Genomic DNA, 12395 nt, shown 5'->3' on the forward strand with positions numbered 1-12395 from the left:
CCAAAACTGAGCCCTGGGGAACACTGCTTCCAACACCTGCCAACTCCTTTGGCAGGACCAATCAGTTGCTTGTCACCTGAAAGCAGCCTCTACTCCAGGAATTCCCATCATCAACCTTCCCTACTGGATTTAGACTTACTGTATTTTAACTATAGCCAGAAGCCTGTGATTTGTGTTTTTCTTTTTGTTTGTACCATTTACGGAAAGTTAAGACTGCATCAGCCATTTCACATGCTATTAGCAAGGGGACGCAATCCCAGCTCTAACACCATCGCCAACAAACTGCAATGGGCACCATTCCCTCCTGGGGTGCTGAATTTTGGACACCACAATTTGCACATGTTCAGGCTGGAGGTTCCCCAGGACCCAGCTGCAAGGTTCAATGCTGCATTTCTGAGAGGCAGCTCTGCCTTCTTTCCTCCCCGCATGCCGCATTGCCTCCCCTTCTCTCAGCAACATACCGTTTTCACAGGGCGTGATGTTGCAGCGCTGCCAGTTCGCAGGCCGTGGCCTCCAGGAGCAGTGATGCTCCAGCACAGGCTTGTTGGTGCGGACGTGCACGCAGTCCACGCGCCGGGACTGGAAGCCGTAGTTTCCGCACGTAGCCGTGCAGACAGTCCACAGGCTGACCCTCCAGTGCACGCCGCAGACGTCGGTCCAGCAATTCTGGGTGCTCAAAGGCCTGTGGGCAGGAGGGAGGGAGGGGTGACTCACCACCACGCTGCTCAGGGAGCAAGCGCACACCACTCCGGGTATCATGCAAGCTCCGGGGACAGCAAGCCTTGCATATCCCAAACATAATTTGCTCAGAGCAGCATATGGGTCAGGTTTTCAACGGGTGCGAGTGGGGGTAACTCCAGTGCACCGAAAGGCAGTTTGTAACTGCACTCAAGGACCAGACCCTCAGTGGGCGCACACTCGTATAGCACTACTGGAGCTAAACGACCATTTGAACTATTTGAGGACTTGGCCGAAATGTCCTTTCCATGAAGTGCCAAACCAGAGGTCCACTGAAAAGATGCAATGAGTGAAGTGGCAACTCGTAAGACACAGCAGGGCTTTGCAACTTTTTAATGGCTTTCCAGTCAATGGGAACAAAACTGACTGTCTGAAACCCTCCTTTTCCCTTTAATGCAGTCTTACAGACAATGCATAGGCACTCTTGGTTCCCACCTATTTGTCACACAGATAATGAAAATACATGAGTGGGAGCCAAAGAACCAATTATATTAATTTTCAGTCATGATCAGGCATGATTTACATACCTAAGTCTCATGTAAAGTAAATACATCTTTACAGTGTTGACAGTGGAGTTTATCTGCAGGAAAACAAAAGCTGTGTTTCCCCAGTTAGAGCTTGTGTTTAAGTAAGAGAGAAGGAGACTGGCAGTTTACGAAGAGATAGTACAGCCTTTCAGTCAGGATTTGGCGTGCCTAGAAAACTTTCCATTTTTTGGCCAACTAATGTTTTTTTCTGGGGCGTAAAGGAACAAATAGTGATGCCTGGGCTTAAGCCCGGTGAGATTTGTACTACGTAACTGCATGGGTTGCAGCATGACCTGTTTGTTATGTAGGGGAAAACCAAAAGTTCTCAGTTAGGTCACTAGTCCATTCAACATCTCTGCAAAGGGTAGTGATTTCAGACAGAAGAGATTCCTGTCCTACCTTGGTAAGGCACTGCATTGATCTGATGACACAGAACTCCCATCTTTGGTCTGGCAAAATATCTGTCTGTGCTGTACAGCCAGTCGTGGTCCAATGCAAGGCCCGTTACACTGTGAACACAGAAAAATCACTTAAGGGATGTAAAAGGCAGGACATGTTCCCCTTTTATAAGACTGCCGGTGAAGTAAAGTGCATACTGCTGTGCAGAGACTGTTGAGCTTTTGAGCACTTCCTGCAGCTCTGCAGGCTTTGAAGGCTAAGCATGCAGTCATCTTCTGCCCTACCTCAGTCTCCTCCAGAAGCATTAAAACTGCATTTCTGTATCTGCTTTGTAGATTCATTACCTCTCCTCTTCAATAGTTTAATCTTAAATACATCTGTTAGGGCAAATAAAATGCTCTCATGTCATTAGCCAAGAGCCTATGATCCATACTGGAAATCTCAATACATTCCTTTTATTGTGCATTTTGCAGCTTGTACTTTCACAATTTATGGGCAAATCGTTAATAACCAAGAACACACTGAACCAAGAACGTATTCCACTCTGTTTAATAAAAGCATTGCAGGACAATAAACAAAAGCAGCAAGCATGACGAACACAGCAGATCTGCAAGCTTGCTTCAATACTGAGGTTATCCTAACCTATTCAAGCTTATTAATCATATGCTTACTGTTTAACTCTTCTAATCATCTCCTTTGATTAAATCATAATTAGCTATAGGTATGAAACATGTATTTGTGTTCTTTTAAAATTATATCAACTGTTAGGAAACACTTTTTTTTTCTAAGAATCTGGAAATTATATTCAAGAGTAGACTGAGGGTTACAGAAAGGGACCTTAGTATGAGGGAGGAATTTTTGCCAGGGGAGGGCGGCTGACCAATCCCTCTGCCCTCTCCATCCCCTCATCTGTAGGAGCCCTCTTTCACACTACCATGCACTCCTCACATAACACTCCCTTCCCGCTGCTATTTCTTCTCTTCCTGCCAAGTGGGAGAGAGAAGCAGTGACTGCCAGGTTTCCCATTGCTCCCAGTCAATGCCGTCGTTGAGCAAGGTGGATGGAAATGTCGTTCATTGGAGTATGTGGAGCACTTCTGCGATATCTGCAGGATCTAGCAGTCCTCATCACCAGCAAGCCTGAGTCACTAGTTTTAAAACACCATGGGATTACACAGTGGAGATCAAAATGCCACTAGCATTAAATGGAGGAAAGGAATTCATTCCAGAGGTGAGAGTAGAGTAGGTAGTCTGTTTATTTTCTCTGTGAGTTGGGAAAGTTGGTCATTAGACCTGGGCAACAGGGATCTGATACCCCATGATATTACTGAGAAAGTCCACTGAGCCACTGAACCAGTGATATGTTTGTAACTGTAATTAGATAACAGTCTTCTGGCTTGGAGACTGAGCTGTATAGAATCATGTGGACTTGATTTTTTTTTTTTTTTAAGCCAAGTAGAAGAAATATTATATTATAACACACAGAGGTTAGGTCTAACAAATTAATTCAGATCTCTTTAATTGTATCAGCTGAGTGTGATGTAATGGGGAACAATATAGCCCATAATGATTTACAAAATAAGGATGAGGTAATTAGCTTTTTGCAAGGACAATCCAGCCCTTACCTGGAATTCCACAGAGAGTGAAAATTTGCTTCCTTCATAACACAATCAACTTTCATGAGAAAAATTTCCAAAATACACAGGCAAAAGTTAAATGAAGTGGTCTTCAACAAGTTCTAGTACCTAAAGACACTTTTTACTACCAACATAGTAACAACCCCTGATGCAGTGCAATGTATTGTGCATATTACGCCAAGCAAATACAGAATGCATGTGGTTACTAGTAACAAACTATCGTATTACTCTAACCTCTAATATGATGAGATAGCATTTGCCATTGTTTTCAAACTGACTTACTACACGCTAATTAGAAAAGGAGGCAAAATATTTCATGATAGCTCACTATGTGTCAAGACTGATAGTTATTACTCTTGGTAATTGTTTTCTTCACCTCTTCTTGCATGGTAAAAAGCCTCACTTCTATACTTTTACCTGACTCATCATTTCAATTAGATGTATGACTACTTTGATTTTGTCAGACTGCTCTTTCTTCTTCCCTTTGAAAATGTTTATTTCACCAGAAGTGATGTTAAAGTAGTATTGGTATCTGGCTTTAACCTCTAGCAATTGGCTTCTGTGGTTTTAATCCTGTCTCTCATTCACCATGGAATGTTATACTCCCATGTGAATCACCACTCTGGAGATCTTTGGGCTAAAATCTGTGAGTTTCTACCCCTAAGTCTGGACTGTAGTGGGTTCAGCAACTTTCACATATGGCTCAGTCAAGTTGAAGTGGAGAAAAAAGGGAGGAAAGCACATAATAATGACTGGTCCCAGGTTATAACTGACTACATATTGACAAGTGTCTTTTCAGGAAACCTCATAGCTCACAGAAAGACAAAACCAAAACTCTTCTGTGGATTCCTACAATCAAGCAATTTAACTCTAAATACTCGGAACATTTAGTATTTATGGAGTGAAGCTTTTTAACACCTGATCACTGTATGAAGCTGCAAGGAGAAAATTTAAAAATCTGCAAAATAGCATGAAGTAGTCTGAAAATGCTTTTAGCCCTCATTCTGCTTTTTGTCATGAAGCAAATCAAGGCAGCTCCCACTTTTTGGTGTTCTCAGGCAACATCAGCAACTTTGTAAAACTGGTTTATTGTACAACCCCCTGCTCCAAACCTATCACAATCATCAGTCCTGACTCCTGCCAGCCAAAACTGAAACACAGTCACTGGGTAGTAAGGGGAATTAAGGCCTGGAGAAGGCTGTTTCCCAGATGTGTCACCTGTCACCATAAAGCCGAGCTGCAGACCTTTCCACTGGGGACAATACAGGGGTCTACCGTAAAAATCCTATTCACAAGCAGCATTTCTAGGGATTGTGAGAAGCTACAGAAATCCAAGCATGCAGTGCATCAAATATGCAGTTGAAAGAGCTGAGCAAATTAGTTGCCTCCTCAAAAGCCTGAAGACCATAACCTAAAGATACCAGGGTGCAAAATCACTCCTCTCATTTTCTGTCACTTTTTTCTAGCCCACACTATGAGACTGTGCTTGGACTGCTGATTTGTTCCTTACCTGGCCCCAGGAGGAGGCCACCCACTCAACACAGGGCTGCCTGTTACAGTTCTGTGTGTCCACAGGGCGCTTGGACACCTGGGCACAAGCCTCATTTGACATTGGGACTGAGCTGCCTTTCGCTGTCAGGCGCTGACATGTCACTCGCCGCATCTGGATGCCTCCACCGCAGCTCCGTGTGCAAGGAGACCATGATGTTACCATCCATCTGTGAGAGAAAGGTGAACAGGTCAGGGAGCAGATACGTGCCCCCATCTGCAGGATCATTGGTGTCAACAGGTCTTTATGTATTGGACCAAGGAAAGGCAATGATGGCTTGGTCTATTTAGGATGCGATCCTGGAAGGTGCTGAGTGCCTCAGCCTCCCATAGTAGTCACTGAAAACTGCTCAGAGGATGAAAGCTGAGAAAAGAGCACATTTTTCATCAAATTATCTTTCCCAAGGCTCTTTGGGCCCAGAATTAATTTTCTAGCCCTTAAGGTTGTTTTTAAAGGCTTAGTAAATATTTCTAGCCCAGGCACAGGGGTTGGGCATGGCTGCTTTTACACCACTGCACCATGGAGGCCTTGGTCACAGGCTAGAGTCACGATGCTGGCAATGACTAGCCCATTTAGACTGTTGCTGGAGTAGCTCACAGGCCACTTTGAACTCACTGCTGACAGAATAGCCAAAAGCCTGCTGGGTCCTGCTGGTGTCTGCCGGCTCTGTTATGTCCCTGACAGCTGGGATAATCCAGAAAAGCCTGAAGATTCTTCAGGGATGGGGCCAGTGCGTAGTCAACCCAGGGATAAAGGACACCTTTCTACTTTCCTCTTGAGCTCAGACCATGTATTTGCCAGCTGAGGCTGAGACTCTGAATCCCTATGTGCTGGCATTTAAAAAATCCACCCTAAGTAGTAAAAAGCCTGTAACAACAGAAAATAATAGTCCAAGTCCAAACTCTTACCGAGATGGACAACACATTTTGTCTCTTTAAGGATCATTAAGTGAAACACTCGTACAGTCGGATTTGGGAAGGAAGTAGGTAGGAACAGGAAGGATGGGACTGATTACTAGTTTCCTGAAGAGTTTTATGGTCAAGTCAGCAGTTTGCTTCATTAAGTTTCAGGATACTTGGCAGAATTTGTGCGTTATTGGGAGGAAAATAGCGCTTATCCTGTCCCTCACCAGCAGTGTTTATGATTACTTTACAAAACAGGCAATAGGTGTTCTCCAGTCCTATGGAGAGGCATGCATTGCTGTTCCTCAGTCTTCTGTGGGTGATTAACTCCCGTGGTCACAGAAGCAAGTATATAAACAAACACACTCCCAACATGGAAAACAAACACACTGCTACTTTTTTTCATGCAGTTTGGTGAGGTTGAATCTGAAGTTTCCACACCCCTCGTAAAGCTCTGCTCTGCATTTCAATCAACTTTTATTTCCAAGCTTACATCTCAGCAGTTTCTCAGGAGCTGAGGGAGGATTGTGGGCTGCGTTACAATTCAGGGAAGGTATAAAAAGACATAAACCTTTCCCACGGAATTTACTGCCATCACCAAGGAAAACTGCTGCTAATGAGCGTGTTTCATATTTCACCAAATCTCTTTTGGTTTCATTCTTATGACTCAGCTGGCAATTCAGAAAACATTTGCCTGCAAAGAGGGGTAGGTATATATTTTAAAAGGTAATTAAAGAGAACCTTGCCATATACCCAAGATACAGCAAGAGTGGTAAATCTGGCCGCTTGTTTCTCATCAGGTTGCTTAGCACCTCTCCTTGCCTCAGCTTAGACTCTCTTTTTTAATACAAGTCCCAAATCACTGTTGAATGAGAGAAGTTGTACTAAATTTCTCTTGAGATCCTGACTACTTTTAAGTGCTTGTATACGGAAACACACCGTGTCCACTGTGGAAATAAGGGCGAGGGGGAGTAAAAACCCAGAAAAATATGGAAAAGCAGGTTTATACATCTCAGCTAAGGAGCCACTGAATTGCAGAAGTAGAACATTTTTAACATAGAGGGACTATAACACCACACTGACTCTCTGGGTAGGCACTCAGGACGTATTCCTCTTTGCACCAAAGCGTGTCAAAGAAGGAAAGTGCTTTGTGTGGGGAGGAAGCAGCAGAGGAAGACCTAAGTGTAGTTAGAAGTCTTTCAAGCTACCCTGGCTCCATTGTGTTTAACAGTAACTGAAAAACAGGGGATTACAGGGGCAGAGAGTTACCATCCCAAGGAAACCACAAGCGGGCAATCTCCAAAAGGAGGCAGAACTCAGTCTGACCCCGCTTCGTGCCCACTAGATCTGATGGGATGTGCCCATTTTACAAAAGACATTTCTACTCTGCTAAGAGAATTTTCTGCAGCTGCAGCTACAGTCCTGCCCGTATTGATGTTCAGGCAACACTGAAATAAAACCCCTAAACAACTGCTAAACCTCACTTCTTGTCCGTTATATTGTTGGGGTTAATTGGTATGAAGCCATGTGGAACACAAAAAAGGTATGACCCTACAGTTCTTGTGTGACAAAATTTCCGTATGTACAGAGCTCAGAACAGGTATGATATTTACATCCAACACAGGGTGAGGCTGGAATCACCCAAGACAACTGAAGTGTGAACTTTGCTAATAAAGAGTAGTCAATAGCCTCTCTTTTATTTTCTAACCTAATTACTGAAGGAGTGAACTCTCTTTCTACCATGTATGGTCAATGTTTTCCACAAATCCTGCTACAAATTCCCAACTGTCTAGGTTAAGCACTCATAAATTCCCTTTCAGCCATGACTTTTCTCCAGACAGGCACCACAGAGGCTGCAATGGCATGATGTCAGTGCAAAGAACTCTTCAAGCACATCTTAAAATCATGTATGACATTTTAACATGAAACAGACGAACCGTGAAGGGCAGTCTCTCCTGTTGCATGTGATGGGCTGCAGGGCTGGCTTGGGCTTCTCTTTGCAGTGGGATACGTTGACTTCAGCCCCATCCAGTAAGCACCTCAGCTGGGGCAGCTGCACCCCTTTGTGGCCACAAGAAGCCGAACAAGCCATCAGCTTGTCCACTGACCATCGGTATTCTGCCAAAAAGTGTGGAAGAGACATGTTAACACTCAAAAACTGCCAGCACGAGACCCTTAGAAAAGAAAGAGTCAGAGATGTTCTCCAGGATTAAATATTTGGACTCAGTGTCTCATGTGAAGGGGAACTACCTATGCCCACAAGGCACCGGGCAATGAACAAAGAAGGAACAGGATTCCAGCTGATGTAAGCGACTGACTGTCCTTGGTGTAACAAACCCGATTTTTTGGTGCTTAGAAGCATCAGGCACGGAAAGCAAATGACATGGCAGAGCAGTTAAGTGAAGCCAGATGCCAGTGATACAGGACATTGCATCTATATTTTTAAAGGGGTGTGATTTAGTGAAGATGTGGTTAACTGCAGTTACCAGCAGTATCTATGATTCTATGACCTTACAACAGTGTGCTTCTCACCAGGTCGATCATACACATCATCCATCCTGCAGATGAATGGAGGAGTTGCAACACACTTAAAATTTTATGACAGTATTTAAGGAAAAGTTAAATTTTTCTCCACTCCATCCCTGACGATTGGAGCAATGAAAGCTGCATATTCTGTTTCAATCCATCCGCACTGCTCTGTTCTGTGGCTTTATCACCTTCTGCTTATTTCTAGGGTTTTTATTTCAAGCAAGAAGAGACTGTGAAACACTGACTTTAGCAGATTAGCAGAGGGGCTTCTAATTTTAGGGATTCAAACTGTGATACCTCTGTCTTGAATTTCTGGACAAGAAAACTGTCCAGACTCAACAAACATAAGTATAGCTTGAATCAGTAAGGCATGTTTTATGCTCAGCAGGCCAGAAAATTTACTTGGTGAAGTAAAACCTAAGATGCTGCAAGGTACCTGGTAGACTTGCAAATCTATATCCATGGCAGTAAAACATCAAAACATCTATTTCCTGCTGTGCATGACAGTCCTGGCTTCATAGAGGAGAAATTCCAGGATGAGAAAGTCGGTGCAGGGAAGTCCATGGCAAGAGCTTCACAGGGCAGCAGGACTGAAACTGGAAAGTTACCTTGTACAGCCAGGGACGTTTTTTGCGTGAGCGAGCCAGCCTCATTCTGAGCAAGGCAGCTGAATTCACCATCAGGAGCATCACTGACGTTGAGTATCTGAAGAATCCGGTCCACTGCCAGGAGGCGATGCCGCAGACTGAGAGGCTTGCCAGAGTAAAGCCAGGTGATGTTCGGGGTTGGATGACCATCCACAGCACAACCTAAAAACCAGAATTTATCTATACCTGACTGAGGTGCCTATCACTGCAAGAATAAAACCACAATTTTCATTAATCTACCCAGGAAGGCTGAACAGTTTGACTTCCAACCATTGTCAAGATCAAATCTTTGAGACTTGAGGAGCACATTAGTTTGTTTAGGAACCTTGCTGAACCTTCTTTTCACTTTGGTCGTACCCCTAAACTAATACTAGGGACTGGCTACTGTAGTCTTTACTTGTCTGCCTTTTGCCACTAATCATTACTATTACATTATTCCTATGGCAGAAGATGCTGCCTTGCCCACAAGAATTTAAGCTTTCTTGCTCATACAAAGCAGAAGAACTCATACAAGATGGAAAAAGCCAGTGGTGACCTGTGGCACGTCCCAGCCATTTTCATGCTGAGAGGCAAATCCAGGCACTGGGAAGACCCCATCTGCCGCTCGGGAGGATAAATAGTGGGCCTCCCACTGGTGCAGTGGCTACGGGGGTCTTTGCTGTTGCTGGCAAGCCAAGCCCCCTGCCAGAGTGGGGAAGGGTGTGGGCTGGATAAAGCCGCCCTTTGGGGCTGGTTCACTCTGTGTGAAATAGGTATTACAGAGAGCAAGGGCTCCCCACCAGAAGGCGAGGGACACACACATAGGCTCTGGAGTTGCAATGACAATGTTTCGCTGGCAAAGAACTAGATAATGCAGCTAAATATTAAAAAAGAAGGAAAAAAGGGAAGAAAAAGATGGAATGAGAGAGTGCACACTGCTCACACTGGTCTCCCCTCTTCCCTTTTTCCACTTTTATTTATGAGGGTAAAGAGTCTTTGCTATTTGTTGTAATTTCTTTGGCAAGGTCTAATGCAGTTTTACCCTTGGCAGTTCTCTCCGCAACGCTCACTTCCTGACCACAAAGACACAGCCTTCTTTGATGGTCAGTCCTTTTTCCTATTTCTGTAAGCTCTCCATTTATTCCTGCTATGCTTCATTTTACGTTATTCCTTTTGTCCTGAGTACTGACATGCTTTTTCCTACTCTTGTGCTGAAAAACAGCTCATCCAATTTCCAAGATACTGATTCTCAAGTAAATGAGTGATGTGAAAGATTTCAGCTCACAGGTTTAAGGCTGCCTAAGTTAAAACCAATGGAAAGCAAAGGAATATATTGGAAATGGACAAACTTAACAGTAAGTGGTTGTATGACTTTTACCTACAGTATTCTAATTTTTTATAGTTTGCTTTTCTTTTGAGATAATTGCAGATCAGCATATAGCCACGACAACTGAAAAAGACATGCCGTGAGCTCAGTTTTACTGTTTGCAAATGCAAAAAGTCTGCACAGGATAAATGAAGAAAGCAGAAGTGTCAGTTTGATGTTAAATACAGAGGAACTGAAACTGACTTCAGTGTGCAAATGGTCCTATTTCTGTTTTTCTTTAAAAATTTTATTGTCAGGCAAAACAATGTAGTCTTCCTAGTAAGTAAAATAGGCTGTTTTACTTACCTTATATATTATTTCTTCTTCCAAAATGTACATATGAAATATTAGCTAAAGGAACAGCCAGTAACCAATAAAATGGGGGGAAACCCCAAATGCTATTCCCTAGATATGTTCTACCAGTGAGTAATTATTACTTTTTTTGGCATTTAACAATAAAACTTTACTAACACGTATGAGACATATATAATGGATATTCCTCATTTGTGTATGCAGAACAAGCATCAATCACATTTCACAAGTGACATTTCCTATATGTTTCCCATGTGTATGGATGTATAAGCTGTGGGATAAAGTTTTATGCATATTAAGTGAGAACCAGAGTACAATAAAAAAACATGTTCCATTAATATCCCCTTCCAATCTCCCAGGAATAATTTTAATACCATTTAATGCAGATTACCAACACCTATTCTCTGTTTCCTCCCATCTCTGTGGACATTGACTGTTTTATCCTTCCAAAGTTCAACACCTGTCCCCATAACGCCTGAGAAGGAAAAAGTCTGGATTTGTTTCCAGACAGCACAGCTATTGCAGAGGTTTAGTGCATCAGAACCCTTGGGAAGGCAAGGAGGGAACATTTTTTTGGGACTGTTTCTGAGCAGTGAAAGCTCTGGCATGAGAGCTTTCTTCAGTTCTTCTTAAGTAGAGAAAGAAAATACTGCCTTCAACATTCCTTCCAAAGTCTACTGTGACTCTGAATTCATTCAAAGCCAGGATGAGTCATGGATGTGCAAAAGCTGGAGATACAAACAAAAGTCTAATACAAACTACATCTCTTAAGAGGAAAAATGTTAATATTTCAAGGATTTCAAGGGGGTATTTGGAAAAGGAAGACGAATGTTTCACCACAATGCTAATAATTTCTTGAGAGGAAAGAATAAATGCATAGTGCAGGCCAAGTTCAACTCCCCATTATACCTCTGCAACACTTTCTGTATGACTGCAGCTGCAGAAAGACTCTGGGCTACTGTGCTAATGCTAAGAGAACAAAATACGAAGCATACGTCACTCTTTCACTTGCAGACTTGAACGACAGAAAAAAACAAGTTAGTGCAAAGGCTGTTGATTTTAGGATTCCTTTTTTAGCAGCCTGATACCTTCAATCAGCAGAACTGTATGGAAAGCAATGGTGAAAATGTCAAACAAATTTTGCAAGTACTAAATACAGTTTGTAATACAAGCGGAAAAAAAAAATACAGCATTGGCTTTAAAAAAGATATCCAGTCTTAAAATATAGATTATTTTCATGCATTCATATTTGTCTAAAAAATAGCTCTCTAATTTACTATTGACCTGCTGATTAATCCCAGGCAATCTTTCTAATATTTAGTAAAGATGGAATCTGAGTGAAAACTTCAGGTCAAGATGAGGCAGCTTCTTTGAAATTTCTTTAAACAAAACAGTCTTACACTCTGAGCTCAACAAACTACTTAGCTTTCCAACTCTAGCCCTGAAGCTGCTGTGCCGTGGGAAGTAAGTTCACCTTTCCATTCTCCTGGCAGCTAAAGAAGGCACATGGAGGTGCATGCTGTCTTACCTGAGGCCAAGCCATGTGCCAGCAGTAGAGCTGGAAATCAAACCTTGCCTTCTTAGTCTCAGGCCAACACTTTCATCTTTGGAAATAATTTCCTATTTAAGAGATAGGTCTGGGTGGCATAGCCTGGATATAAACACACACGGTGGCATGCAGTTTGGATCCTTTGGTATTAATGTTTAACTACATGCTTGTAGCTTAAAGCTCAGTTTTACACGCTTGCTATTCATCAGTGATCACTCGCTTGACCTGCTGTCCACAAACGGAGAAGGCCTGGTGGGAGATG

The 12395-nt window shown here is 42.9% G+C and overlaps 1 protein-coding gene across 1 annotated transcript; it reads right to left on the reverse strand.

The window, feature by feature from the left end:
* Positions 1–461: 461 nt before the first annotated feature.
* LOC104071241 (ADAMTS-like protein 1) lies at positions 462–11054 on the reverse strand (the record flags this gene model as incomplete). The annotated part of the gene is made up of 6 exons (XM_009574093.1): positions 10976–11054; positions 8889–9089; positions 7689–7869; positions 4811–5018; positions 1665–1774; positions 462–682 (listed from the first exon to the last, which is right to left on the reverse strand). Coding segments are annotated over exons 1-6 (1000 nt in total), but the record flags the coding sequence as incomplete, so codon positions are not given.
* Positions 11055–12395: the final 1341 nt, after the last annotated feature.

The sequence above is a fragment of the Fulmarus glacialis genome, unplaced genomic scaffold (genome assembly GCF_000690835.1).
Source record: "Fulmarus glacialis isolate BGI_N327 unplaced genomic scaffold, ASM69083v1 Scaffold47843, whole genome shotgun sequence".
In the NCBI taxonomy this organism is placed as follows: Eukaryota; Metazoa; Chordata; class Aves; order Procellariiformes; family Procellariidae; genus Fulmarus; species Fulmarus glacialis.